General features: G+C 48.8%; 1 protein-coding gene and 1 non-coding gene across 2 annotated transcripts in view; both read right to left on the bottom strand.

Annotated features, from left to right (window-relative positions):
- The window catches only part of SLC6A11 (solute carrier family 6 member 11), a 121,907-nt gene that overhangs the window by 20,764 nt on the left and 76,701 nt on the right, over positions 1 to 24,442 (bottom strand). The window contains exons 7-8 of the mRNA XM_060023056.2: positions 11,059 to 11,162; positions 5,156 to 5,280 (exon numbers count right to left, since the gene is read on the bottom strand). Of these exons, the coding sequence (XP_059879039.1) occupies positions 5,156 to 5,280; positions 11,059 to 11,162 (229 nt within the window). The remainder of the gene's footprint in view (positions 1 to 5,155; positions 5,281 to 11,058; positions 11,163 to 24,442) is intronic.
- LOC132433023 (U6 spliceosomal RNA) lies at positions 2,253 to 2,359 on the bottom strand. The gene has a single exon (XR_009521064.1). It is a non-coding gene; the product is annotated as a U6 spliceosomal RNA (small nuclear RNA).

Genomic DNA, 24,442 nt, shown 5'->3' with positions numbered 1-24,442 from the left:
TTGAAAATGTTTTTTCTATAGCCTTCACATTTGAAGACATGGCCGGATATCAAATCTTTGGTTCACACTTCTTTGTGTGAATTTTTAAAAAATGCTGCCCCATAGTTGTCTTGTATGTGAGTTTTGAAAGGTATGATGCCAGTTTAATACTTTTGCTGTTATAAGTTATTTGATCTTTTTTTTGCCTGGAAGGCTTGAGGAATTTATCTTATCTTTGAAATCTAGTATCTTTACTAAGATGTCTTGGAGTTGATCACTCTGGGTTAATTTTCCCTAGTACCCAAGGAGTCCTTTCAATGTGTATATTCAGCTCTTTTTCTGTTTCTAGAAAGTTTTCTTGGATTACGGTTTTAAATATTACCTCTGTTCCACTCTTTTATTTATTTATTTTTCTTCAGGGGCTCTGATAATATGAATATTTTCTTCTTTGCTGGTCTTCCCTCTACTTCTTTGGAGGGATCATTTTTACTTCTTTATGTCATTTTCATTCACCTGGTTGTTTTCCTTCCTTTTCAAAATGCCTTTTATTGAGACTATTCTCCATTTGATACTTTGTAATTTATTCTTCATTTCTTTTCTTTTCTTTTTTTTTTTGCGGTACGCAGGCCTCTCACTGCTGTGGCCTCTCCTGTTGTGGAGCACAGGCTCAGCGCCCATGGCTCACGGGCCCAGCCGCTCCGCGGCATGTGGGATCTTCGCGGACCGGGGCACGAACCCGTGTCCCCTGCATCGGCAGACGGACTCTCAACCACTGTGCCACCAGGGAAGCCCTATTCTTCATTTCTGAGATAACAATATCTTTCCTTTTTTCTCATTTTTTCCCTGATTTCAATCAACTCCCTTTTCATTCATTCCTGTTCTCCCCCTCATGCATTTGTTAAAATTTCTGGGTCAGTTTTTTCACATCCTCAGATGCTTGTTTGAGTATATTTAATTCTGTTTGGAGTGTTGACTTACAATTTTCTTCTAGTTCATGGTTGTTTTTCAGAGGCACAGTGTGGTTCTTCATAGACACGTGGGAACTTTCTACTCCTGATTTTCTATAGTAGTTCTGCAGGGACTTGACTTTTCTCTTGTTCGCGTTCTTGGGTATTTTACAATAGTCCCAGCTTAACAGCGCCCTCTTCTGCCAGTATTGCAAAGTCCAGGCACATTAGCAGCCTTTTGTTCTGGTGATGGGGGAAGGGTGAGCTCCCATTCTCACACCCTCACTTTATGGTTCTCTTTTGTTTTGCAGGTATTTACATTTTATCCCCTTTTCTTGGTTTCCCTTCACCATCTCATTGTAAAAGGGTGTTTTTCCTTTCTTTTTGCCTTTTTTCTCCCCAAGAAGCTTTGTGTTTCAAATGGTACCTCCTTTAAAATGTTCCTGTCCCTTTGAAATGGTCCGTGCCCCTTGAAATCACACCTACACTGAATCCCTTCTCTGTAGTCCCAGCTAAGGGATGTGTCTGGATCCTTTCCAGTACATTCAGGTTTAGAGTAGATTTAATCTTTCTGGTGGTTGCTCCAAATCACTTAGGTCCTTTAGCTAGCCTCTATCTTCTGTCTGTCCCACAGCTTTTCTCGGTTTGCCTCTGCGGTGGAGACTGTGAACTGGGATTGGTGATTTTTCTTTCTGTTACAGTTATCTGCAGCTTCGACATTTTCTGCTTCAGATTATGCAGGGGGCATGGTTTTCTGTAGAATATTCTTTTCCCTTCTTGTTGTTTTCTTTTTTGGGGGAAAAAATGGGGATATATGTAGCTATACAGCTGTCGTCCTCAGATACTCTTACTTCCTCTAATTTTTAAAAGAGTTTGCGTAAGAGGGATGTTATTTCTTCTTTAAACAGTTGGTAGAACTCGCCAGTGAAACCAGCAGGGCTTGGAGTCTTCTTGGCAGAAAGATTTTTGACAATGAATTCAATTTCTTTTCAAAATATAGAGCCATTTAGTTTTTCTATTTCTTCTTGACTCAGTTTAAGTAAATTATGGATTTTTAGGAATCTGTCCATTTAATTTACATTATCAAGTATATTTGCTTTAAGTTGTTCATGATATTTCCTTATTCTCATTTTTAATGTCTACAGTATCTGTAGCCATATTTCCTCTTTCATTCCTGATATCAGTAATTTGTGTTTTCTCCTGTTTTTTTCCTTAATTAGTCTTGCCAGGGTGTTATAAATTTTGCTATCTTTTCTAATACCAAATTTTGGCTTTGAAAATTTTCTCTATTGTTTGTATGTCTTAACTTTATTATTTATTTATTTTTAAAATATGGAACGCTTCACGAATTTGCGTGTCATCCTTGTGCAGGGGCCATGCTAATCTTCTCTGTATTGTTTCAATTTTAGTATATGTGCTGCCCAAGCGAGCACACCTTTATTATCTCTTTGCCTCTACTTACTCTGGGTTTAATTTGTACTTTTTTTTCAGCTTCTTCCGATAAAAACTTTAATTTTTTACTTTAAACCCTTCTTTCTAGTGAGAGAGTGGCATGGACATATATACACTACCAAATGTAAAATAGATAGCTAGTGGGAAGCAGCTGCAGAGAACAGGGAGATCAGCTCGGTGCTTTGTGACCACCTAGAGGGGTGGGATAGGGAGGGTGGGATAGGGAGGGTGGGGGGGAGACGCAAGAGGGAGGGGATATGGGGATATACGTATACGTATAGCTGATTCACTTTGTTATACAGTGGAAACTAACACAACTAACACAAGCAATTATACTCCAATAAAGATGTTAAAAAAAAAACACCTTCCTTCTAATTAGGTAATTAAAGTTGTAAATTTCACTGTAAGAACCTGATGAGAAGGGTGAGTGGGGGGGGGCTACATACTTACAACATGCAATTGATCCAAATGGCGGGAACTCCTAAAGGGGATCTTGGTCTGGTTCACACCCCTAACCATAGAGCAGGCTTACCTGCTTGACACCAGGAGTGACACAGGAGGGTGAAGCAGAAGAGGCTAGAGCCAGGCTGTACCACCTATGGGCTGTGTGGCCTTAGGGGACCCACTTCATGCTCTGAGTTACAGAGTCCTCCTCTGTAATGGGCAGTATAAAGCCCAGGACTGCTGTCTATGTGAATGACGCCCCCTGGAGTTGTGCAGGGCACATTCTGCACAGCCACAAATGCAGGCCTTGATAAAGCATGCCTTGCAGAGGTGCTATGAGCATTTCGTGAGGTAGTATATGAACAACCACCCCAGGGCCTGACAAGTGAGACACAGTAAATCAATTATGGTACATCCTTTCAGTGGAATACTACACAGCCATTAAAACTCATGATTGAGATCTTTATTTACTGCGGCAGAAAGCTCTCATGCTTTATTGTGAATCGAAAAATGCAACCTAATATGATCTAGTTTTCATTAATATAGATATAGCTATGTATGTATGGAAAATCCTGGTAGGAGAACCCCAAAGTGTAGTGAGATTCAGATCGGAGATTTTCCTTTGTCAATATTTCAGCATTTTTCTACAGTGAATGTGCTTTCAATTTGAAATAAGAAAAAAAAAACAATAAAATTTATTTCTAGTTGGCTCTCTTGCTTTCTCTCCATGACTCTTCTCTGAGCTTCATCTGTAAAACGGAAATAACGATAAAAAGAGTAACAACAGTGCTGTAGATACCCTATAGCACTCAACACCTGAGGTGGGAATTAGTTTGCTCATTTTACAGAGGAGGAAGCAGATTCTCAGAGAGGTCAAAGGTCCCTCAGAGAGGGCAAAAGTCTCACAGAGAAGGTAATGCTGCCTCCTCACAGGGCTGCCCCGTGGTTTAATGCAAGGGAGGAACATGAATGTTTTGTGAAGTGCCAGGTGCCTGCCCCCAGTGGGCAACGGGATGGAGTGGTGAGAGCATGGCCTGGATTAAATCTAGCCCTGTTCTTTCCGGTCTGTGTGACCTTGGATAAGTGACAGCACGTCTCTGCGCCTCAGCTTTCTCATCTGTAAAATGGGGGTGGCAAAACTGCCACCTCGGAGGGCTGAGTCGAGGATCATATGTGACAGTTCCTGCCCATGGCAGGCGCTCGATGATTGACAGCTTCGATCATATTAATATCCTCTGGTCCAGCTCTGGCTCCCTGATTTCAGCAGGGACTGTCTGTCCCTCTGACAGACACCATGCAGAGGAAGCTGGAGCCCATGTGGTCATGAAGCAGAGCTTGGCAACCAGCTTCCTGCTCCAGTGTCCACATCTACCACCCTGCCCAGCTTGGTGGGTCAGAGTGGTGCTTCCCTCTCTGTGCGCGCCAGGCAAAAGCAGCCACATCCTAGACCAGTGTACTCAGTGGAGGGAACAAAGCCCCAGGGGTGCGTCCTAACAAATGGACGGCATGACCGGCATTGAGTAGATGGAGGCCAGGGAGGCTGGGCCCCCTGTGAAGCTCCTGACTAACTGTCCTTCCAGACATTCTTGCAGGTGAAAACCTTATTTAGATGTATTGGAGGTGAGAGGCTAACTCTGTTATGGAAACGCAAACTATTTTTGTACTTTTAACTGTACATTGAATTTTCCCAGAATTCAAAAAAATGTCAATCAAGGGGAGAGTTACTCACCATTTTGCACAATTACCTTAGCAGCAATGACCCTACCTGTGGTGTGTTTGATACAAACACACGTCATCTTACACTAGGACTGTCACACTCATGGTGATTCTACATCTAGAACAAGGAAAGGGAAAGAGGTCCTCCAAGCAGAGGGAACAGCATGTGCAAAGGCCCTGGGGTGGCAGGGAGGGAGAGAGCGATGTTGCAGAAGTGAAAGCAGACCACAGTGTGGTGGGGCAGAGTGAGCACAGGGGAGCGAGGTGGAGGGTGAGAGACCGCAGGAGCTGGGCAGTGCAGGGCCTTGGGGCCACACTGAGAGGTCAGCCCTAGGAGAAGCCAAAACAGGCAGTTCGTCAGGGAAGGACAGGTCCAGGCTTGCATTTTGAAAAAAAAAATCACTCTGCAGGGTGAGAGGTGCATGGAACAGAGGGGACAACAGGGGAGGCAGGGAGGCCAGTGAAAGCTCCTGTGGTCGACCAGGTGGCGGTTCTCTGGGCTGGTGGCTCCCTCCCAGGAGCCTGGTTTGTGGACGGACAGTGGGCCCCCTCCTGAGACCTGAGCCCAGGAGCAGAGCGAGCTGAGGAAGATCATAGTTCCTCTTTGGCAAACTTACCTGACTCTGCTACCTCGGCGATGGGCACCCCTTGCTCATATGCCATGAATCCCAGGACTGAGAAGATGGCAAACCCGGCTATGAAGCTGGTGCCGCTGTTCAGGCAACAGAGCATGATGCAGTCCCTGTGGGAAAGCAGCGAGAGAAGCTTGGGTCAGGGTGGGTGGAACCAGTGCAGTACTGGAACGTTCTGTCTGAGCACCATGGCTGTCCCACTGCCTGAGGAAGCCCTTGTGGTTCAGAGAGCGTAGGTGGCTGGCCCACGATCACACCGCTTGTCCTGCATTTCTAGAAGGTAAGGTAGGTCACAGACCAGAAGCATGGAGAGGGGGTGGGAAGGAAGGGAAGCTGGCAAGTGGGAAAATGCACAACTGGTGAGGAAAGACTTGGAGACAAACCATCGCTCCTCCAAATTCCTGGTAGGAGAGAAAACCAAGGGAAGCGAGAGAGGATTGATTTTCTAGGAGCTCAAAACATGAGGATATAAGCCTCTGAGAGAAAGGACTGCTTCCCCGACAGTGGAGCAGCCTTGGGAGATACATCCCTCCTGGCCCAGCTCTTTACCAGAGCGGCATCTCCCAGACCTCACTGCAAGCGTCTGCTCTTCTGCTGTGAGGGGCAGCCCCTCCCAGGCCAGACTCCTCCTGGGGGCTTCACCAGAGCAGTGACTGCTCCCTGCTCTTGGGAAGGGCTCACAGCAAAGAAGCAGCAGCATAAAGCCGTGACCCAGGAGATTTCAGACTACAAATGACAGGGCTTTGCCAAGATGAAGAAGATGGAACCCTCACATCCGGGTCCCTTCAACCTCGGCTGTGCATCCTCACGCAGATGGGTCAGGGAATCAGCCTCTCAGGATCTCAGCCGCCACAGAGCGTGCACATAGGAATCAGGCTTACAACACCTGTGATGCTCCACTTCAGAGGGAGGGGCTCTGGGTGTTTTGTCCAATCTCCTCCCTGAAGCACGACCAGCCTGGAGCATCCCTGCAATGGCGGCGAGCTGGCCTCTGCTCCCACCCTAGCAAGCAGGACCAGTCACCTTGCTCCGTGGTGCTTTTCTTCCCGGACCGCTCTTGCCGCTCACAGTGCAAGAACTTCCTCATGCTGGGTTCGACCCAAATCCACCTCCTCTGGGGAGTTTTAGTTCTACTCTCCCAAACAGCCTACAGTTCTGAAGATATCCCCTTCAGATCCCCCTGAGGTTTTAGCTCGCTCATTTAGACCTCCCAGTTCCCTTATCAGTGTTCCTCATCCTGCTGGTGATCTGAAATTCACTCCAGCTTGTCCAGACCCTTTTCCAATGTCATATCCAGGACTGAGCACTAGACTCAAGAACAGAGCAGGACTCTCACCTCCTCTTCTCCTGACACCATACTTTTTGTAATGCAACCAAAGTTTACACAGATGTTGGTGACTGTGGCCCCCAGTTGCGTTGCATTGCATTGACCCTGGGAATCAAGGGCATGGTGGAAAGAGCATTAGACTTGGGGTCAGGAGCCTTGGGTTCCAATTCCCCTTGCAATACCTTCTCTCTGGGCCTGACCTTACCAGCTATATGACAAGGTGGCTTGGATAAGAGGGTCTCTTGGGCCTTGTGATTGATTAAGTCATTTTTCAGCAAGTGGTCACTTCCATACCTTCTTCCTTGGGGTAGAGTATATTTCCCTGCCCCAATGACTTTGGGCTTAGCCACGTGACTTGCTTTGGCCAATGAGCTATCAGCAGGTGTGACACAAGTGGAGGCTTCAGATGTGTTTGTGCAATTGGTCTTGTCCTTTATCCCTTCTGTGATGTGCCATGAGAAGGACTTTTCCAGGGGAGCTGCTGTCCCTGCAGCCTGGACCCCAGAATGTACACATGGAGCAGGCTTGAGCCTGGCCTGGACCCTGGAGCCAAACCTGCCCAACCCACAGCCTGAAGGAGAGAGTCCCCAGCTGACCAGCAAACTGGTGAGCAATAAAAGCGAATGCTTGTTGTGGTGAGCTACTGAGTCCTGGGGCTGCTTGTTACACAGCATTCTTACGGCAGTGAGTGACTGATACAGGTCCCTTTACAGAACTCTTCTGGCACTGTGGACAGAGGCTGGGCTGGCAGGCCTGGAGACTTTATCTGCAAGACTGATCACCTCCTCTCTAAGGGAAATTCAGCTCAGCCCAGGAGGGCAAAGTTATTCCTAAGGCTGGGGTAAATCTGCCCTGCATGCCTGTTTCTGGCCCCTGACTTATCCAACAGTCCAAAACAAGGCAGCACTGGTGAGCAAAGTGTTTTCTCCATAGCCTCTCCATTCTGGAATTCTCCTGTGTTTTTTGGACCTGCAGTGTTGAATATTGTCACTGAATCCTGAGGCCCAGGGAGGAGAGTCACACACTCAAACTGTTTTGTCATCTGCCGGGGTAGCCGGGATGTGAATCTAGTTGTCTCAAACACCAAAGCCCACTCTTTTTCTAGGCGCTACACAGTAACAATGCTCCCTAAGAATTCAGATTTCTAAATCCTGACTTTTGGAAAACAATCTTTGGGCGTCCATGTGGCTGTTGAAAACAAATGTCCCTTATTGCAAGGTTCCCCGCCCCCCCCCCCACGCTGAGTGACTTCCTCACATCACAGAGGGACAGAAGCTCTGAGCAGACTCGAGGTGCTTCCAGTCCTGTGCCCTGCACCCCCTTCCTCGGAGCACCCCAACCTCCAAGCAGAGAGAGCTTAGCAGCCTGTGTTCTGAAGTGAGGATTTTCCCCATCTGGTTTGCTCCATCTCCAGCCCTCTAATTCCTTCCCCACGGGGCACCTTCTAGGTGAACAGCTACGTAAGAAGCGCTTTGAAGTTGGCAGGAGCTGAGCTGGGCTTTGAAGACCTCCAGAAGCTATTATGCTGTCGGAAGAGAGGGTATTAATTTACTCCCTCTGAGTTGGGAAGATGTGCTCAGGGAAAAATTTGGAAACAGAAATAAAAGGAGCCCTCAGATTTTGCAATGTCACCTAGGGGATTTGCTTTCTGCTACTGACAGGAGGGGAAAAAACCTGCCTGTTGGAGGCGGAAGCAGAAGGGATCTGGGGCAGTCAGCATATTTCACCCACCTGCTTGGCGAGGAAGAAAGTTGCCATTGTCACTGCCCTGAGACGAGGCATGATACCCCAGCCTGATAACGACGCATTCTCGGCCAAATCCTTGCTGACTGCAGTAGCTGGGGAAGAACTGGCCAGGCCTGGGAGTGAGGGATAGGGGTGCAGGAGCCAGAAAGGCCCAGGTTCAAAGCCACGTTCCATCGAGCAAGGGGCCTACCCCCGGCCTCAGTTTCCTCATCTGGATAATGGTGTGGCTCCTTCCTTGCCTCCTTACACTTCAGCCAGTGTTCTCCTAGGCTTGAGGAATGGTGGTGAACAAGAGGACCCAGACTGTGTCCTCATGGAGCTGACGGCCAAGCTGGAGGTGATGGACAGTGACCTAGAGATTTCCGCAACGCCCGGCACGGAGGGCCCGCGCTGGACGCTGGCTGCTGACGTGCTGACAGCTGTACGCAGACAGCACCCGGAGGGTGTCACACTCAACCCAGACCAGGGGTCTGCCCGCTGCTCTCCCTGTGCCTGCGCCCTTCTCTTCTTACCCGTGGTTCTATTTTCTATCGTGGCTCACAGTGTGCTACACCTCATCCCCCAGACCCACCTCCTGTGAATGCCTTGGAGGATGAGAGGCTCTTCTGGACAACCTGGTCTGACCTCCCACCTCTCTAACATCCCTCTGTCCAACAGTACCCAAATGACTTCTCTGCCTAACGGCCCAGGGACAGCAGAGCCCGCTGGCTTCCCCTGTGGCCTCTCCTCCAGCATGTTGGATCTGCCCCCTTTCATTGCCTTGGTTTCCCCAAGTGGCAGTCTCTGTAGACTGGAGCTGTGTGTATCTCCAAAGGTAGCGATTTGGGCATCTCACACTTAGTGACACATACAGCACACGGCTGACTTAACAAATGGGTTGGTAAAGCGATCACAAAGCCAGCTTTCAGGGAGGATGCAGCAGAGTGGTAGGATGGGGATTAGAAGAACGTGGCCAGAGTCCAGGTCTACCACACCTAGCTGGAGGAATGACATCCATGAGCCTCAATTTCCCTCCCACGAAGATGGGGATAACACGGGAGGGACTTCATCACTGACAAAAGTTCTCTGAAATGATGCTCCCACTCGAGCCACACAACAACCAAGTGATGTGGCTGTCACCTCCGAGTTCCCATCCCACCAACAGACTGGGACATGGCCCCTCTCACTGTACCCTCACCTGCATCAAACAGGGGTCATTTTTAGACCACAGCTCATGTGCTAGTTAAGAAAAATAAGCTCATTATTTTAAGAGTGTGTTGCTGACTTTTCTCTTGGTGTTTTAGGGTTTTTCATATGGGCCTGTTTGTAATCTTTAGGTATTAGGGGCGCCAACACTTTGAGTATCATATTATATGTTGTTCGTATGCCCTTTAACTTTGTAGATGATTTTCATGTTTTGCTTGGAGATGTAATGCGGGAGGTATATAGATAACATTTGTATTAATGTGACTTTTTAAAAATTATAAAAGCAATATGTACTCAAGAGTAAAGACAAGGCAAAACAAAACCTTTAAATTGTACAGGAAGGTATAGGTAGAAAAAGCCTGTCTCCCCATCTCTGACTTCTGTGTCTCTCTTCAGAGGTGGCTCTTTTTAATAGTTTCCTCTGTATCTTTCCAGAAATTTAGAAGTTCTAGATATTTATGTGAATCAATCTGTCACTTCCTTCCTGATTTAATGATTTTGATGTTTCCATATCTTTCCCATTATGAAAACAATATTTTACTCCTCATTTTAGGATGGCTTTCTTTTAAAAAATATTTAACTGTTGAATCAATCTGACACTTATTATGGTGCATATGTGGGGCAAGGTGAGGATCTATCCTAATTACTTCCACCAAAATACTTATCCTATCTCAGAATTGTTTGCTGAAAAACCCTTCCTTTTCCAATGAACCTGTGTTCAGGGACGGCTTCACTGCCATTAGTCCACGAGTTTCTACATTAGAATAAGGAGCTCTGGAACTCGGGGACAGAGATGTGCTGTCCAGCCTTCTCTGCGTATTCACCGTCTATGACCAGGCACTGATTCAGGGGTGCAGCGACCTCAGCCAACAGGCCTAGAGTTAGAGACCAGGGTGCAAAGTTCACTTCCGCCAGGCACTGCTGGGTGACCCTAGCCAAGTCCCTGGGCCTCTGTGGACTCAGCCTCTGGGTAGAAACCAGGCTACAGGCATGAGGACCAGGCAGCCAGGGTCACACAGCCTCAGGCTCACCTCCCCATGTGGGCCCCTTCCCCACGCTGGGTGTGGCCAGCTGCAGGAAGCCAGGGAGGGAGGGAGGCCTGTCCAGAGAGGGGCGGCAGGGCACTGGCCATTCCAAGTGGGACTGGACAGGACCCTACAGTCAAGTGTGAAGAAGCAGGAAAGAAATTCCTGAACAGAAGGCAGAACAAGGCCCTTCGTGTCAGAAGACCTGGGTTCAAGTCCCAGCATTGCCACTTACTTGCCGTGTAACCTTGGGCCAATCATTCATCCTGGGATAAAGCTTTGCTGTATGGGGTAGGATGGAGGCCTGAGTCCCATTCCCGGAGTAGACTCACTTTGCAGCCTGGAACGCACTCTGATCATGTTTATTATTCTCCTAGCTCCTCTGTTGGACCATTCTTTGTCCCTGGGGTGGGGAGAGGCTGACAAATAGCCCAGGGTCCTCTCCAGTTCCACCTGGAATGGCTGGTGCCCTGTCGCCCCTCTCTTAACAGGCCTCTTTCCCTCACCCAGACCTGCAAGGTGAGAAGATGACCGTGAACTAGCCGGGCAGCATGGCGGGCTCTCGGGTTTGGTGGAGAGCTGGCAGGGCCTGGGGAAATGCTCACCTGTAGCAGTTGTTGTTATAAGTGTTATAACTTCCCAGAGCAGTCAGACAACCCAGGCAGATGGCATAGGAGAAAAAGATCTGCGTCCCAGCATCTACCCAGACCTGTAGGAAGGCACAAAGAAGTTGGCAGAAAGAGAAGTCAGATGTGCGGCGAGGGGGTGGGTGGGTGGGATGGCCCTGTTCTCTGAAAGCCCCCACCCACACCCAACCTCCAAAAAGACTCCACAAAGGGACAATCAAATGTCCTCATCTCAGGAATGCATTTTTTTTTAGAAGTTCTATTCTTGGGGTGATTAAATATAAACGACCTTAGTTAAAACCAGAATTTTCTGGACTTTATGGACAGTAGTTCACCAAATAGCAAGAATTTGGGTTTTAGGACTCTGCTCCAGCTGTGTGACCTTGGAAAAGTTACTTAACCTCTCTGAGGCTTAGTCTCCTGAACTGCAAAGTGGGGAGTAAACTTCCCTCTCAGGACTGTTGAAGCCAAAACAAGTGATTTTTTCTGCTTTGCGATTAAGACCACCACGAGAAAAGCTCTCTCGGGTATTTTTGAACTCACAGAGCTTACTTACCATGTATATATACCAGGGGACCATTCACCATGGGGCCCAATTACAATGAAACCCCATTTTTCCTCCAGGTCTGGAGACTTCTCTCACTCTGCCCCATGTGCTCGGCCAGAGGACAGGGAAATGAGATGCGGGAGGCCCTCCCACCAAATCTTTACCACCTTTCCAAAGAGGTGCATTTGGGCTTCCTATGTGATACACGTGGAAACTACTTTCTTAGTCTCCAAGCTTGCCTCCAACAAAACCTGCCGTGGAAGCCCTGACACGCACAACAGGAATTATGGTGGCTTCTCTAACACCCCCCTGGACTCTCTCTGAGCGCTGCTCCTAGAAGCTACCAAGGAAAATCCACAGCTAAAACCCAAATGCAGCTGATGAGACTGAAGCTTGAGAAGCAGCTGCCATCTAGAGAACGGGGCAACTTGCTCAAGACCACACAGCTGGGAGCGGCAGACGCAAGTCCAAGGAGACACACCGCTAAAGAAACACATGTAACCAACCCCAGAATTTCAAAAAACCTCTAGTGTAGGGCTTCCCTGGTGGCGCAGTGGTTGAGAGTCCGCCTGCCAATGCAGGGGACATGGGTTCGTGCCCCGGTCCGGGAGGATCCCACATGCCATGGAGCGGCTGGGCCCGTGAGCCATGGCCGCTGAGCCTGCGCGTCCGGAGCCTGTGCTCCGCAACAAGAGAGGCCACAACAGTGAGAGGCTGCGTACCGAAAAAAAAACCCCAAAAAAACATCTGGTGTAACCCCCCACCCAACACAGGACTCTCTTCTGAGTACTTTTGACAGAATGGTCTCTGCTTGACTACCACCAGTGATGTGGAGCTCACTGCCTTTTGACACAGCCCCTTTCTTTTTCTTAAGAGAACTCTGACCATTAGAGCATTTCTTAAAATGAGAGAAAATCTCCCTTCCTGTTTCCCTGGCTCTGGGGCCACACCTCCCTCTCCCCTGTGGCAGCACTTTACAGATCTGAAGAACCCTCTGGAACACAGCCTTTTCCAGGCAAATTTTCTCAACTTCCTCTCTCTTGGGGATTTGATTACACAGTACAGGTCACTCTACCCTGGGTTTGCTTGCTTGTTAAATCATTCAAGAAACATTTATTAGAAGTGAAGATCACAGTGCTGCTTTTCAACCTAAAAAGTGGTACATTGTCTTCCTCTAACAAAGAGCCTTCGGGTTCAGTGTCTCAGCGCTAAATGAGGAACGCAGGGAAAGCTCTTTCATGAAGTGTGTGTATGTGTGTGTGTGGAGGGGGTGCCAGCAGATCAGAGCGGGCTGAGACACGGCGAGGAGGAGATGGGAAGAGGGAATATTAAAAAACTTTTTCAAGAAAGGGGAGTTGGGAGACAGGGTGGTTGTGTGAGAGAAAATAATTTAGGGAGGATTTTTTAAAAATAGCAGAAACTTGAGGATGCTTAAATGTTGACAGGAAGGGCCCAATGCAAAAAAAAAACAATGTTGAAGATTTGGGAGAGAAATGGATGTATTTTAAAGTCCTCCTGCTGTGCCTCAGTCTCTCCATTTGCCACCTCAGTGCACCCCCTTTTCTCCTCGGTAAGGCCAGTAAACCATATGGAGAAGCAAAACACAGGGCAGCTCCTAACCCAGAAAGCAAGGCCAGATCCCAGCAGCAAGGTGCTGGGACGCTCAGCACTCGAACACGTGTGGTTCCTAGAGCCTCGGCAAACGGGGTGTCCCTCTCCCCAGAACCTTCACGGAGTGCACAGACCAGAGTGAGGGAAGCCTCCAGACCCGTGGGAAACCTGGGGGCTTCATCACAACGGGGCCCCATGGCGAATGGCCCCACCCTCCCCACATGGTACATAAACCCCTCCGTGAGTTCAAAAACACCCAAGAGAGCTTTCCACCCACACGTCCCAAAGATGGGGCCTCAAACCACGCTTTCCACCCGCAGGGGATTTTTCTTGCAGTTTGCTCATCGCACCCAGCACTAAAACAGGCATCTGCTGTTTTTGCCCACCCGGCACCCATCTCCCCTTTTCAGGTAACAGCACCCCAATTTTACTTTGAAAAGCCACCTCCTCCCCACCCAGGCCAATCAAAGCATTTCTCTTGGCCACAGTGACTGGTTCGGGGATGAGCATATGATGCAAACCAAGCCAATGAAACTCAATCCTGGGACTTTTAGTGGAGCTACTGCAAATGGGACACATTCTTTTCTCTTACAGATATTAAGCTTGTAACTGCTGGGGGTCATCGCTGACCATGAGTGAAGAGCCTGCCTGAGAATAAAGCCAATGCAGAGGAAAGCAGAGTTTAGAGCAAAGAAAGACTAATATTGGAGATATGACTCAAGTCCCTGGATCCAGCCACACCTGAAATCAGGCCTACCTGAGAGTATTTCAGTTTCAGAGGCCTATAATTCCTCTTTTTCTTAAGTCAGTTTGAATGGGACTGCTGTCACTTCAAGCAGAAAGAATTCTGACTAACAGCAACATTAAGATCTTAGAAAAACCTAGGAGCTCTAAGCCCAAATTCTTCAATCAATCCTGAATTACCAATGACCCAGCATTTATTGAGTGCCTTCTGTATGCAGAACCCTGTGCCAGGCTCTGAAAGAGGTACTGTACAATTATTTATAGCACTCCATCTCTGTCTGCAGGTGAGATAAAATGAAACATTCAGAGAACAAGATACCCAGTACCTGGGAGTGGTAGAGGAGGGGAAAGATTAACATGTGCTAGGGAAATCAGAGAAGGCTGTCTGGAGGAGGCACACCTTTAAAGAATAGAGAAGTGATGAAAGAGGACACATTGGGTATGGAGGTTCACGTGAGGGAGGAATGTATTCTCAATGATTTTTTTTTCTTGCTCCCCTACCTCTGTAGGGAAAAGGCTGTCATTTTTATTCAGATGATTACCATTAAATCAACACCTTTATACAATACCCTTAGCCCTCCCCCTGTTGGCTCCCTACTATGAGGAATATTGAAATTAGCCACATCTTCTCTTTCTTTCTTCCCTTTCCTCTAGAATCTAATTTGAAGAAATATTCATTTGTTTCCAGTTAATACCGAAAGGCATTATGTGAATTTACTTTACTTTTCATATACACACTCCCTTCTCTCCCAATTTTTAATACTTGTACTGTATCTGCATTATCAGAACATACAGCCATTTCATATTATACTGTCCCCCTTTTGCCATTATTTAGTGTGAGTTCTACAGGTGACTATAAATTTAATGCTCACCCCCAGCCATTATCTTAATACCTCTCCAGTCAGTTTTGTTGTAGCTTGTTCTCTAGTAAATTCCTCTGGAAAGGCTTATGGGAAATATATTTCCTGGGTTCTTTCATGTTCCTAACAGTTGATCTGTGGCTCTTGTAACTGAAAGTTGGTTTGGCTGCATATAAAATCCTTGGTTCTCTTTTTCTCTTCCTGAGTACTTTGATGTTGCTTAGGTGTCTCCTGGCACAAAGTGATGGGGTAGAAAAGTCTGACGCCACTCTAATTTGTTTCCCCTTATAAAAGCATTTACTCTTTTTGTCTGAATTATCAACAGGTTTGTTGCTTTCTCTTGGAAGTCCAATAATTCTAATATTATTCTAATAAAAACATGTCTTAATGTTGATTATTCTGGGTTATTTTTCCCAGGCTTGTGATATACTTCTTCAAGATGCCAATTCGAGTCTCCTCTTTTATTTCAGGGGGAAAAATTTCCTGAATAATTGTTTTTAGTATGTGTTCTCTTCCATCACTTTGGATTTCTCCTCTGGGGACTTGTTTGTATGTTGGATCTTCTTTATTTCTATACCTATCACTTTTTCTTACATTCTTTAAAAACTTTCTTCATTTGTTTTTTCTTTCATAAGCTGTCCTTCCTGTCAGCTCTCCTTTCAAATATTCTTTTTGCCTAACAATTTCATTTATGCTAGTGTTTCATAGCATCTATTGTTTCTTCATTTCTTTTAGCTTGTTGTGAAATATTAAGTTGCTGGGTCTTTGTGGAATGTGTCCATTATCTGTAGGAACACTATTCTGCTCCTAATTCTTTTTCTTATAATAGCTTTGTATGAGACTTGATCGCAATCCTTTTCTGGTGCTCACATGTAGGTGACATGCTTTTTTTTTTTTTTTTTGGTACTCTTAGTAGGAGGTTTTCTTGTGTAGATTTTCTGGCCTCAAAGGTCTAGCGTTGCCTCTTCCGACAGTACCAAAAAGTCTTTAAAACTATAGCCACGCAGAGAGTACTTTCTGCAATTACTGTTCTCCACTCTTATCCAGAATTTCTCTTTGTTTCCTCTACTGTCTTTGTCCTGCTCAATTTGGATTCTGTTTTCAGTGGTTTCTCCTCAATGTGGGGGTCCTGTCTGACCACAGAGCCTCAGCTGGTCAGTCTGTAGAGTTCCCAGGTCCCAGACCCCTGCCTGAACTTCCTACAGTCCTCTCACACTCACCTGTGACTTGCAGCCTGAACACATCCCTCCTAGTTTCAGCTGACATTCTCAGATGGGTGCACCAACCTTCTATTCCCAGTGCCCTCTCCTTCTATGGGTGAATACATGTTAGAGATTTATGGGTTTCCTGTCTCTCAGCCTTCTGTATCCCTTTGCCTTCCTCTTCCTCTACCTCTTCATCTTCATCTCATCCCATAGAGTGGATACCATGCAGATGTTACTGCTGTTGGTATCTGACCTGTTCACCTTTTGTGGTTCATGGAGCCGCCTAGTTATGCTGAAGGTACCATCCATATGCTTTTTGGTTTACTATCCTAGTTTCTCTGTTTAGGTGTGGAGATTCTGGAAAATTAAAAAAAAATTTTTTTCTGTTGCCATCTTGTCTCCTTGGTTCTCAAGACATTTTCAGAGGGCAGATTAAAGAAGACTGGTCTTGACTGGGGGTGAGAGACGGATCCCCAGAACTGAGGGATGTGGTGGGTGGGGGTGTAACACTAGAGGATGAGCCAGTTTTTTAAAGGGAGGTTCGAGGTACAATGTGGGGAAAAGGGTACGAGTATAGTCTAGACAAGGCATCAGGTGAGCTGTTCAGGAGATAGGCAGAAAGTTTAGGGCTAAATATTGCAGTCTGGGCTTGAGACACAGATTTGCAAGTCATCAGGATTTTAGTACTAACTTATCATCTCCTTGACTCCAGATCCAAAGCTCTGTCCACTGGCCTTTTCTATTTTCCACATTTGATAAACCAGTGTTGATTCAACTTTTCTGCTGAGATACATGCTTACTGGGCCTGCAGAGCCCGCGAAGCTTCAGGATTCGATTTCTTGAAAAAGTCTCACAAAGAAGCATGACATGTCTTCACGGGGACTCTACACCATCGGACTCCTCAGCAGACAGGCATACCTGATGCACGTCTATGTTCTTGAACACACCTGTGGCTGCGAAAATGCCACAGGGTTCCAACTGTTAGCCTCCCTACAACCTTTGTTTAGGAAGAAACGAATGAACTCACTGGGGGAGCTGTATGTGTTCAGGCTACGCTGAAATAAACAATAACCCCCCCGAGCCTCAATGGCTTAGCACAATGGAAGTTTATTTCCCGCCTACACAAAGCACATGGCAGACTGTGCAGGGGCTGGCTCTCTTCCACCCAATGACAGCGAGCAAGCCCTCCTACCTCATCATGATACCCCCAGGTCAGCACAGCCTCTGACGCAGAGGAACAGACTACGAGAGCTTTGTTTGGGAAGGTGGGTTTTTTTTTTTTTTTTTAATTAATTCATTAATTTTTTGCTGCGTTGGGTCTTCACTGCTGCGCGCGGGTTTTCTCTAGTTGTGGCGAGAGGGGGCTACTCTTCGTTGCAGTGCGCGGGCTTCTCATTGCAGGGGTTTCTCTTGTTGTGGAGCACCGGCTCTAGGCACGTGGGCTTCAGTAGTTGTGGCACGTGGGCTTCAGTAGTTGTGGCTCGCAGGCTCTAGAGCGCAGGCTCAGTAGTTGTGGCGCACGGGCTTAGTTGCTCCACAGCATGGGGGATCTTCCCAGACCAGGGCTCAAACCCATGTTCCCTGCATTGGCAGGCGGATTCTTAACCACTGCGCCACCAGGGAAGTCCCATGTTTGGGAAGTTTTTAGAACCAGACTTGTAATTACTAATACCACCCTGCCCACACACCACTGACCAGAACCAAGTCCCGTGATCCCAACTTAAAGACAAGGAAGTCTGGGAAAGTCTCTTCCCATTTCACTCAGGAAGAGAAAAAATAGATGTTTAGTGAACAGAAAGCATTGCCTCTGCTACAGGCATTAGCCCAAGTCTTTTTCATCTAAGGCAATTTCTTTCTTCAACTAGGAATTCCACAAACACCCAGAGATCAGACTAGATCATGGTGGCCACTGGAATGATTTGACAGAATGATTTGCAAAGAGAGGCTAATAAAACAGGCCAACAGGACATTCATGAACCTTCTACCAGTTTGGTGATGCCTTAGGAAGTGGGAATCTTGAGTCACCATTTGTTGAAAACCTACCGTGTACGCAAGGCTTTCATGGAACAATCTCATAACTGACACAACCATCTCACTAGGCAGTACTTTAGAGTACTCTTTAGAGAAGAGGAAGCGATCCATAGACGGTCAAACAGCTAACAAGGGACAGAGTCAGGTTTGAACCCCAGGCGTTCTGGCTCCACATTTTAAAGAGAGAAGCTGGGGCCTCCTGGTGCACTGCGCAGGCCTGGACTCTCGGCAGGGGTTTAAACAGCTCTGTGGCTGTGAGGTCAACAAGACAAAAACAACCCCACCTCCATGAAAGGAAGACCAGGCAACTGAGCCCCACTGACCAGCATCTCCCAGGACGCCACAAAGGGGGCAGCTCAGTGGAGAAAGGCCTTCCTAGTTCTCAAGAGAATTTGAAGAGAAAACAGTCTCCACAGAACAAACCCTAAGGAAGCTGGGTCAGTAGCTGAGAAACGGATCGCTCCCCATGTTCTGCAGCAATGAATGGGGGGCGTTCTGGCTGCATGGCAGGGGCCGTCCACATTCAGAGGTTTGGAGGACAGATCTGCATGGGAACCAGGGAGCAGAGCCCCTTTGGAAGAGAAGTGGTCCCGCCCTCCTAGCTCTGGGGCGACTTCACCTCTTTCAGACCAACTTGTTCCGATGAGCCCTGGTGCACGGCAGGTGCAGAAAGCAGTGGATCAGGGTGTAACCCTCCTTCCCAACTGGATCGGTGGGGCCCAGCCGGGAGAAGCAAGGAAGGACGGACGGACCAGGACACACTCTTCCCTACCAAGCTCAGGAGCTACACTGGCAAGATGGACGCTTAGTACCCGCGCCCCTGTCCACACGGACAGCACTTTAGAGTGTACAAGGCATCGTCCTACATCCTGTGACTGTCCTGGGGTGGGCGTCATCACGCCCAGGTTAGAGACAGCTGTTGGCGGGGGGGACACGGAAAACGCCCCGTCCTCTCTCCCTCTTCCCCCTTTGACCTCATATGTAGAATGTCTAATCTCCTAGAAGCTTGAGGGCAAAAGCGTCATGTCTTTCTCTCACCCCTTGGAGAGAAGAGACTACCCTGATAGGGGAGACCTGGGAGAGGGTCAGTGTGCATAGTGGTGAGCCCCTCCCTCCTCTTGCGCACAGAAGATTAAATAAGATGATGTGTGTGAAACAAATACTCAGCACAGAGCCCAGCTCTTGGAGAGCACCGAGGAAGTGCTCAGAAACCCAGCCGTGAGCTCCAACAGCAGGCACTTAGTCAATGTTAATCCCTTCTCAGGATCTACCGGTCTTCACAAATCTGGAGGAGAAGAAAAAAGCCTCTTTTCCCTTTTCTCCCCACAGTGCACAAGCACCAAGTGTCCACTATGTGCCAGGCGAAGTTCCAGGAGCTCCTGCCCTCAGGGAGCTTACTACCTTCTAGCAGGAGAGACAGGCCACAAACACGGGCAGATAGGCTGGAACACGGCATCTGGTGGAGACGAGCAAGTGGGCGGATGGTGAGAGGCAGGGGCGTGGGGCAGCGGGGCCGGGGCCCTGCTCTGTGAAGGGGCAGTTGCAGATGTGACCTGCTGCAGTGTCTTAAGGCAGCACGGGCTACAGAAAAAAGATCCCCCAGAAATGTGCTTTCATGTCGACAAAGAGCCGCCAGTCAGAGCAGAAGGGCAGCAACTCTGCCAGGGATCAAAGCTGGCGCCAGCAGGTGGGCCTGGTCCATCTGTCCCTGTGCCCTGGAGGAGATGGCGTTTGCTGCACTGATGCTCTGAGGTCCCTGACAAACGCAGCGTTAACCCATCCTGCCAGGAAAGCACCAGTGAGAGGAGCCAGTCATCAGAGCACCTGCTCACCTTTGGAAGCACCGATGACACAGCAGGGGCTGTTCTACACACTTCACAAATATTAGACTCACTGTTGAGATCAGTGCAATTATTATCTCCCTTTTATGGATAAAAAACTAACACCCAGAGAGGGGGAGTTTGTTGTCTATTTAGCTTTGGAGAGATGTACGCACTGGCCACTGTGTGAGGAGTCCCCTTGGGCTTAGGGACAAAACCTCTGGAACCTGGCCCGCCTTGGGGAGAAGGCACTGGAGCATCATGTGAAGGGGACTAAATCAAACCTGGGCTTTTCCCCGGTGCCTGGTTCCGCACCTCTCTGGGGCTTAATGGAAAGGGCATGAGCTTCAGGGTCAGGTAGACCCAGGCTGGAGCCCTGCACTGCCATTTACCTGCTGTGCAACTCTGGGCAAGTTACTTCACTTCTCTGAGCCCCAACTTCCTTGTTCACAAAAGAAAGATACAATGAACGTAAAGTACGTAACGGGGTACCTGGCACAGCTCCCTTAATCTGCTTCCTTTTGGTGGCTAATGCTTTTCCACTCCTCATGTGGCTAATGCTATACACAGCATGTACGGTAGCTTCTCCACTGTACATGTTATGAAAACAGGCTCCCAGGTCTTTCCCACCATCCCAGCCCCCTCCCTACCAGGTGAGCTAATCAGATTTCTGAGCAGTACCAAATGCGGCCACCGTCCATCACTAAAGCAGAGTCACCTGCCCTTAGGGCCGTGAGCTAGGGTACAACAGGGAGGGGCGGAGGAAGCCAGCACCCCACTGCTCCTGTGCTCCTTGCCCTGCCAAGAAGATGCTAAAACCTCCAGACCCAACAGCACACGCGGCGTCTGGCTCTCGGATCCAAGTAGCCAGGACAGGGCTTGGTGGCCGTCCTGGGCTCATGACCCACAGCCTTCTCTTTCTTTAACATTTTCTTTTCAGACAGACAGCCACACACAGACACAGAAACGCACACACAACACCACTTTTGTAAGCAGAGCCTTCCACTGAGGTGAAAACATAACGTATATGGCCCGGCAGAAAATAGCTGAATTAAGCTCTTTCTTTTGGTCATTTGTATTGGGAAATAGTCTCAGAAGATTAAAAGTAGGTTAGGAGAATAATACAACAGCTGTGTTTCCAGTGTGTACCTGACAACGGCTTTTGTAGAAGTGAATGATTACATGAATATCACTTCCTTCCCACCTCTTTCGCAGCCCCCTCTGGGTTGCTAGGCGCCCTCTCTTCTCCGCTCAGCTAATGCCACATACAGACACTGATGAATGCAGTATGGCCATTATGAGGAAGGGAGTCGAGGCAGGAGGATTCAAGTGCTCCCTCCCTGGTGCATTCAGGGAGGGGAGAGGGCTTTGGGGGAGCCGATTCTGGATATATTTAAATGCTAATGTGCCGGGCAGCCGGGCAGGGCCAGCGGGAACAGTGGTGGGAAGGGGCAGAAGCTCTTGGCCTGCAAGCTCCACTGGAAATATGTTCTGCAGCCTCTGGCTCTGGTGCCAGCCCTTCCCCGGGCAGCCAGCCTTGCCCAGAGGCCCTGCCAGCAAAGTGTCACTGGGCTGAAGGGTAGCACCGTGGGCGGTGAGGGGAGCCTGGGTGTGTCGGCTGACCCCGGTGGCCCCTTTGTGTGGAGCAGGGAGCGGGGTCACGGTGCTGGGCCTTTGCCCGGAGGCTGGACAGCTGTGTCCTGGTCACAGAGTGTGGAGGGAGTGGACGGGCAGTTGCTGGCACTGGGCTGATGGCAGTGACCTCCCTGCCTTATGTGATAGGATCCTGGGGCCATGCGCGTCTACCCCTTAAACCATCGCATGAGACAGTGGAGCCCCATTTTACTAAAGGGCTAAAGAGAGGAGGTTTGGAGCAATGGAGGGCATGAGCAAGGCCTGGAGACAGTACGTTCTTGGTCCTGCGCTGTTCCCGGGACTGTCCACACGGCCTTGGGGGCTACATTTTAGGGCAAGGTCTTCCCCCTAAAGTGTTCCTCTAAGAGGGTGCAACTGGCCTTCTGGACAGGACATTCATTGTGCAGGACGGTCCTGTTCGTTGTAGGAGGTTTAGCATCACCCAGTCCCACTCTCTAAATGCCAGAGGTGCCCCCGTCATAGAGGAAACCAGAATTACTCCCCGACGTATTACTAAATGACCCCTGGGCAGTGGTCCCACCTCTTCCTCTGGGAGAACCAGTGAGGCAGGGGAGTCTGAGCTGGCATCAGCGGTGGGGCTGCAGAACCCAGCTGCCGTTGCTGGGAACACAAGGCCAGGGTCTTCTGGGCCAAACCGAGCCCCAAGCAGGTGCGTTCTCCTGTGTCATCCGAGCAAGCACTGAGATGGAAATGAAACCTTGTCATCTCCCACCTTAATCACTTCTCTCCTAAGAACCATGGAGCTGGTACAGAGGCAGAGAGCCAGGGAAAGAAAGGGCACACAAGGAGGCTCCAGGCCCTGGGAGAGCCAAGCAGTGGTGTGTACTCCAGCCTAGAGAAGGGACTTCCTCAAGAGGAACACAAAACAGCAAGCAGCCATGGTTGGTGAAGGCAGCTGCCTCTGCGTCTGCCCGGAGACAGACAAGTCAATACATTTAATGACATCATTATGTTCGTTGATTTTTGTCTGTCTCCCCCCAACTAGAATAGAAGTGCCAGGAGCGCAGGAAGTTCTGTTTTTTCACTGATGCATTCCCCAGCACTTTGCACATTGTCAGCACTCAAAAAATATGTATTGAATGCCACATCTGCTTAGTCTCCAGCACATAGGAATGGGGAATTCAAGGCTTATGCAGAATCCTAGCTACCAGGCCAAGTGGACAGTGTGTTAGACTGAGAGGGTCAGGACACCTGGTTGCAATTCTAGGTTGTCCCGAAAGTTCCTATGTTTTCCCTAAAGTTCTTTCTTTCCTCCTGGCCTCAGTTTTCTAATCTTCAAAATAAGGAAACTGGAATGCAATGAGATGACAAATATATGGCATGTACATCCCATCCCTATTCCTGTCCATGGCAGACATTACTGATCAATCCCACCTATCATTCCTGCCCGTGGCAGGCATTGCTAATCAATCACACAGTCCTTTTGCCCCCAGCTATGGTGGAGAAAGTCCACCACCTGTCAGAGTTGGTAAGCGAGTTAAAACCTGACGGGGATGTACACCGCAGACCTACATAGCAAGGATATGTTTGGGGGTCAGCTGTGACTCATTTTCCCTGGGGTTTTCTGCTGGGGTGTTTCAATCCTACAGTCTTGAAAGCCTAGGAAGACACTGTAACACCACGGAATTTAAGCTCCTACCCACATTACGAACAAACTTCAAGTCAAATGCACCGGGCAGAGAGTCTTTACAAAAGCAAGAAGGAGAACACCACCATGCTCATGGAGATTCACACTTCCAATGGATTTTTGGTACTTGTCCTGGCCTGGAAGGCTGGAGGTAAGTGGCATAAGCAAAGGCCTGGAGGTAGGGAAAAGAAAGGACTGTCTGGAGTTTCCTAGTGGGAACGCTAAGGACTGAGAGAGGGGATGGAATGCTCCTTCCTGAGTCCCATGGATTCAGACAGCTGGTATTTCATTCATCACTTCGTCTTTGGCTGAGGTGGGAAAATACCTACGGTAGCCACACGGTGGATGCAGACGATGCTACTCAATTCCACGTGAAAATAATTCTGACTGGGGCAAGGCAAAGTGCTCAAATTTCGTCCCGGAGCAGCCTCCCAGAGGGGATCCATGGTGGCGGGGGAGGGGTGGGGAGGTCAGTCACAGTCAACAATGGAAGAGCTTCCTCCCTGGCTGAGACCTCCAGCCCTGGGATGAGTTCCCTGTTAGTAGAGGTAACCAAGCAGAGTTGGGGATGCGATTCTCGCATTGCCTTGGAAGTTAGGGCAGAAGATCTCTGAGGTTTTCTGCTGGTAAGAAACTTGATGGTCAGTGGGTCAATTCCCCTCAACAACGTTTTCTGAGCACCATATATATCTGCCAGGCATGGCCAATATGGAGATAATTCAGAACGCTGATCCCCTGCTCAGAGGCTAGCAATCTAGCAAGTGTATGTGGGGAAAGGAGGTCAGCCAAGTGCCTTCCCTGGTCACACAGAGTCAGACAGATCTGGCTGGGTGCCAGCTCTGCTGGGCGACTTCAAGGAGGTCACTCCTCGAGCCTCAGTTTCTCTGTGGGCACAATGGGAAGAGCAACAGCTCCAGGGGGTTCTGGAGACATGACTCAGTGTGTGTAGAGCGCGTGCTGGCACCCGGCTCACAGTAACTGCTCTTCCAGTGGGAGGGGCTGAGTGGCCACAGACGGCTCATGACTTCCGGCTTGAGAAGAATCTTTGAAGGGTCTGGGGGCTGCGTAGGTGTGTCCCAGGAGGGTAAGCAGAAGAAAAGTCAGCTCTTCTCGGCACAGTCAGGGGCTGGTCCCAGAGCCCCGCCGCCTCCCCCACCTGCTATGGAAGCTCCACCAGGGGCAGGACGCTGGCCCCCTTGCAGAGGCTCAGAACTGCCCCGACAGCTGCCCAACAAGCCTCCTTCTCAGTCACACCTCCCTCC

The sequence above is a fragment of the Delphinus delphis genome, chromosome 10 (genome assembly GCF_949987515.2).
Source record: "Delphinus delphis chromosome 10, mDelDel1.2, whole genome shotgun sequence".
NCBI classification, from domain to species: Eukaryota; Metazoa; Chordata; class Mammalia; order Artiodactyla; family Delphinidae; genus Delphinus; species Delphinus delphis.
This window is presented reverse-complemented; position numbering and strand designations above follow the sequence as displayed.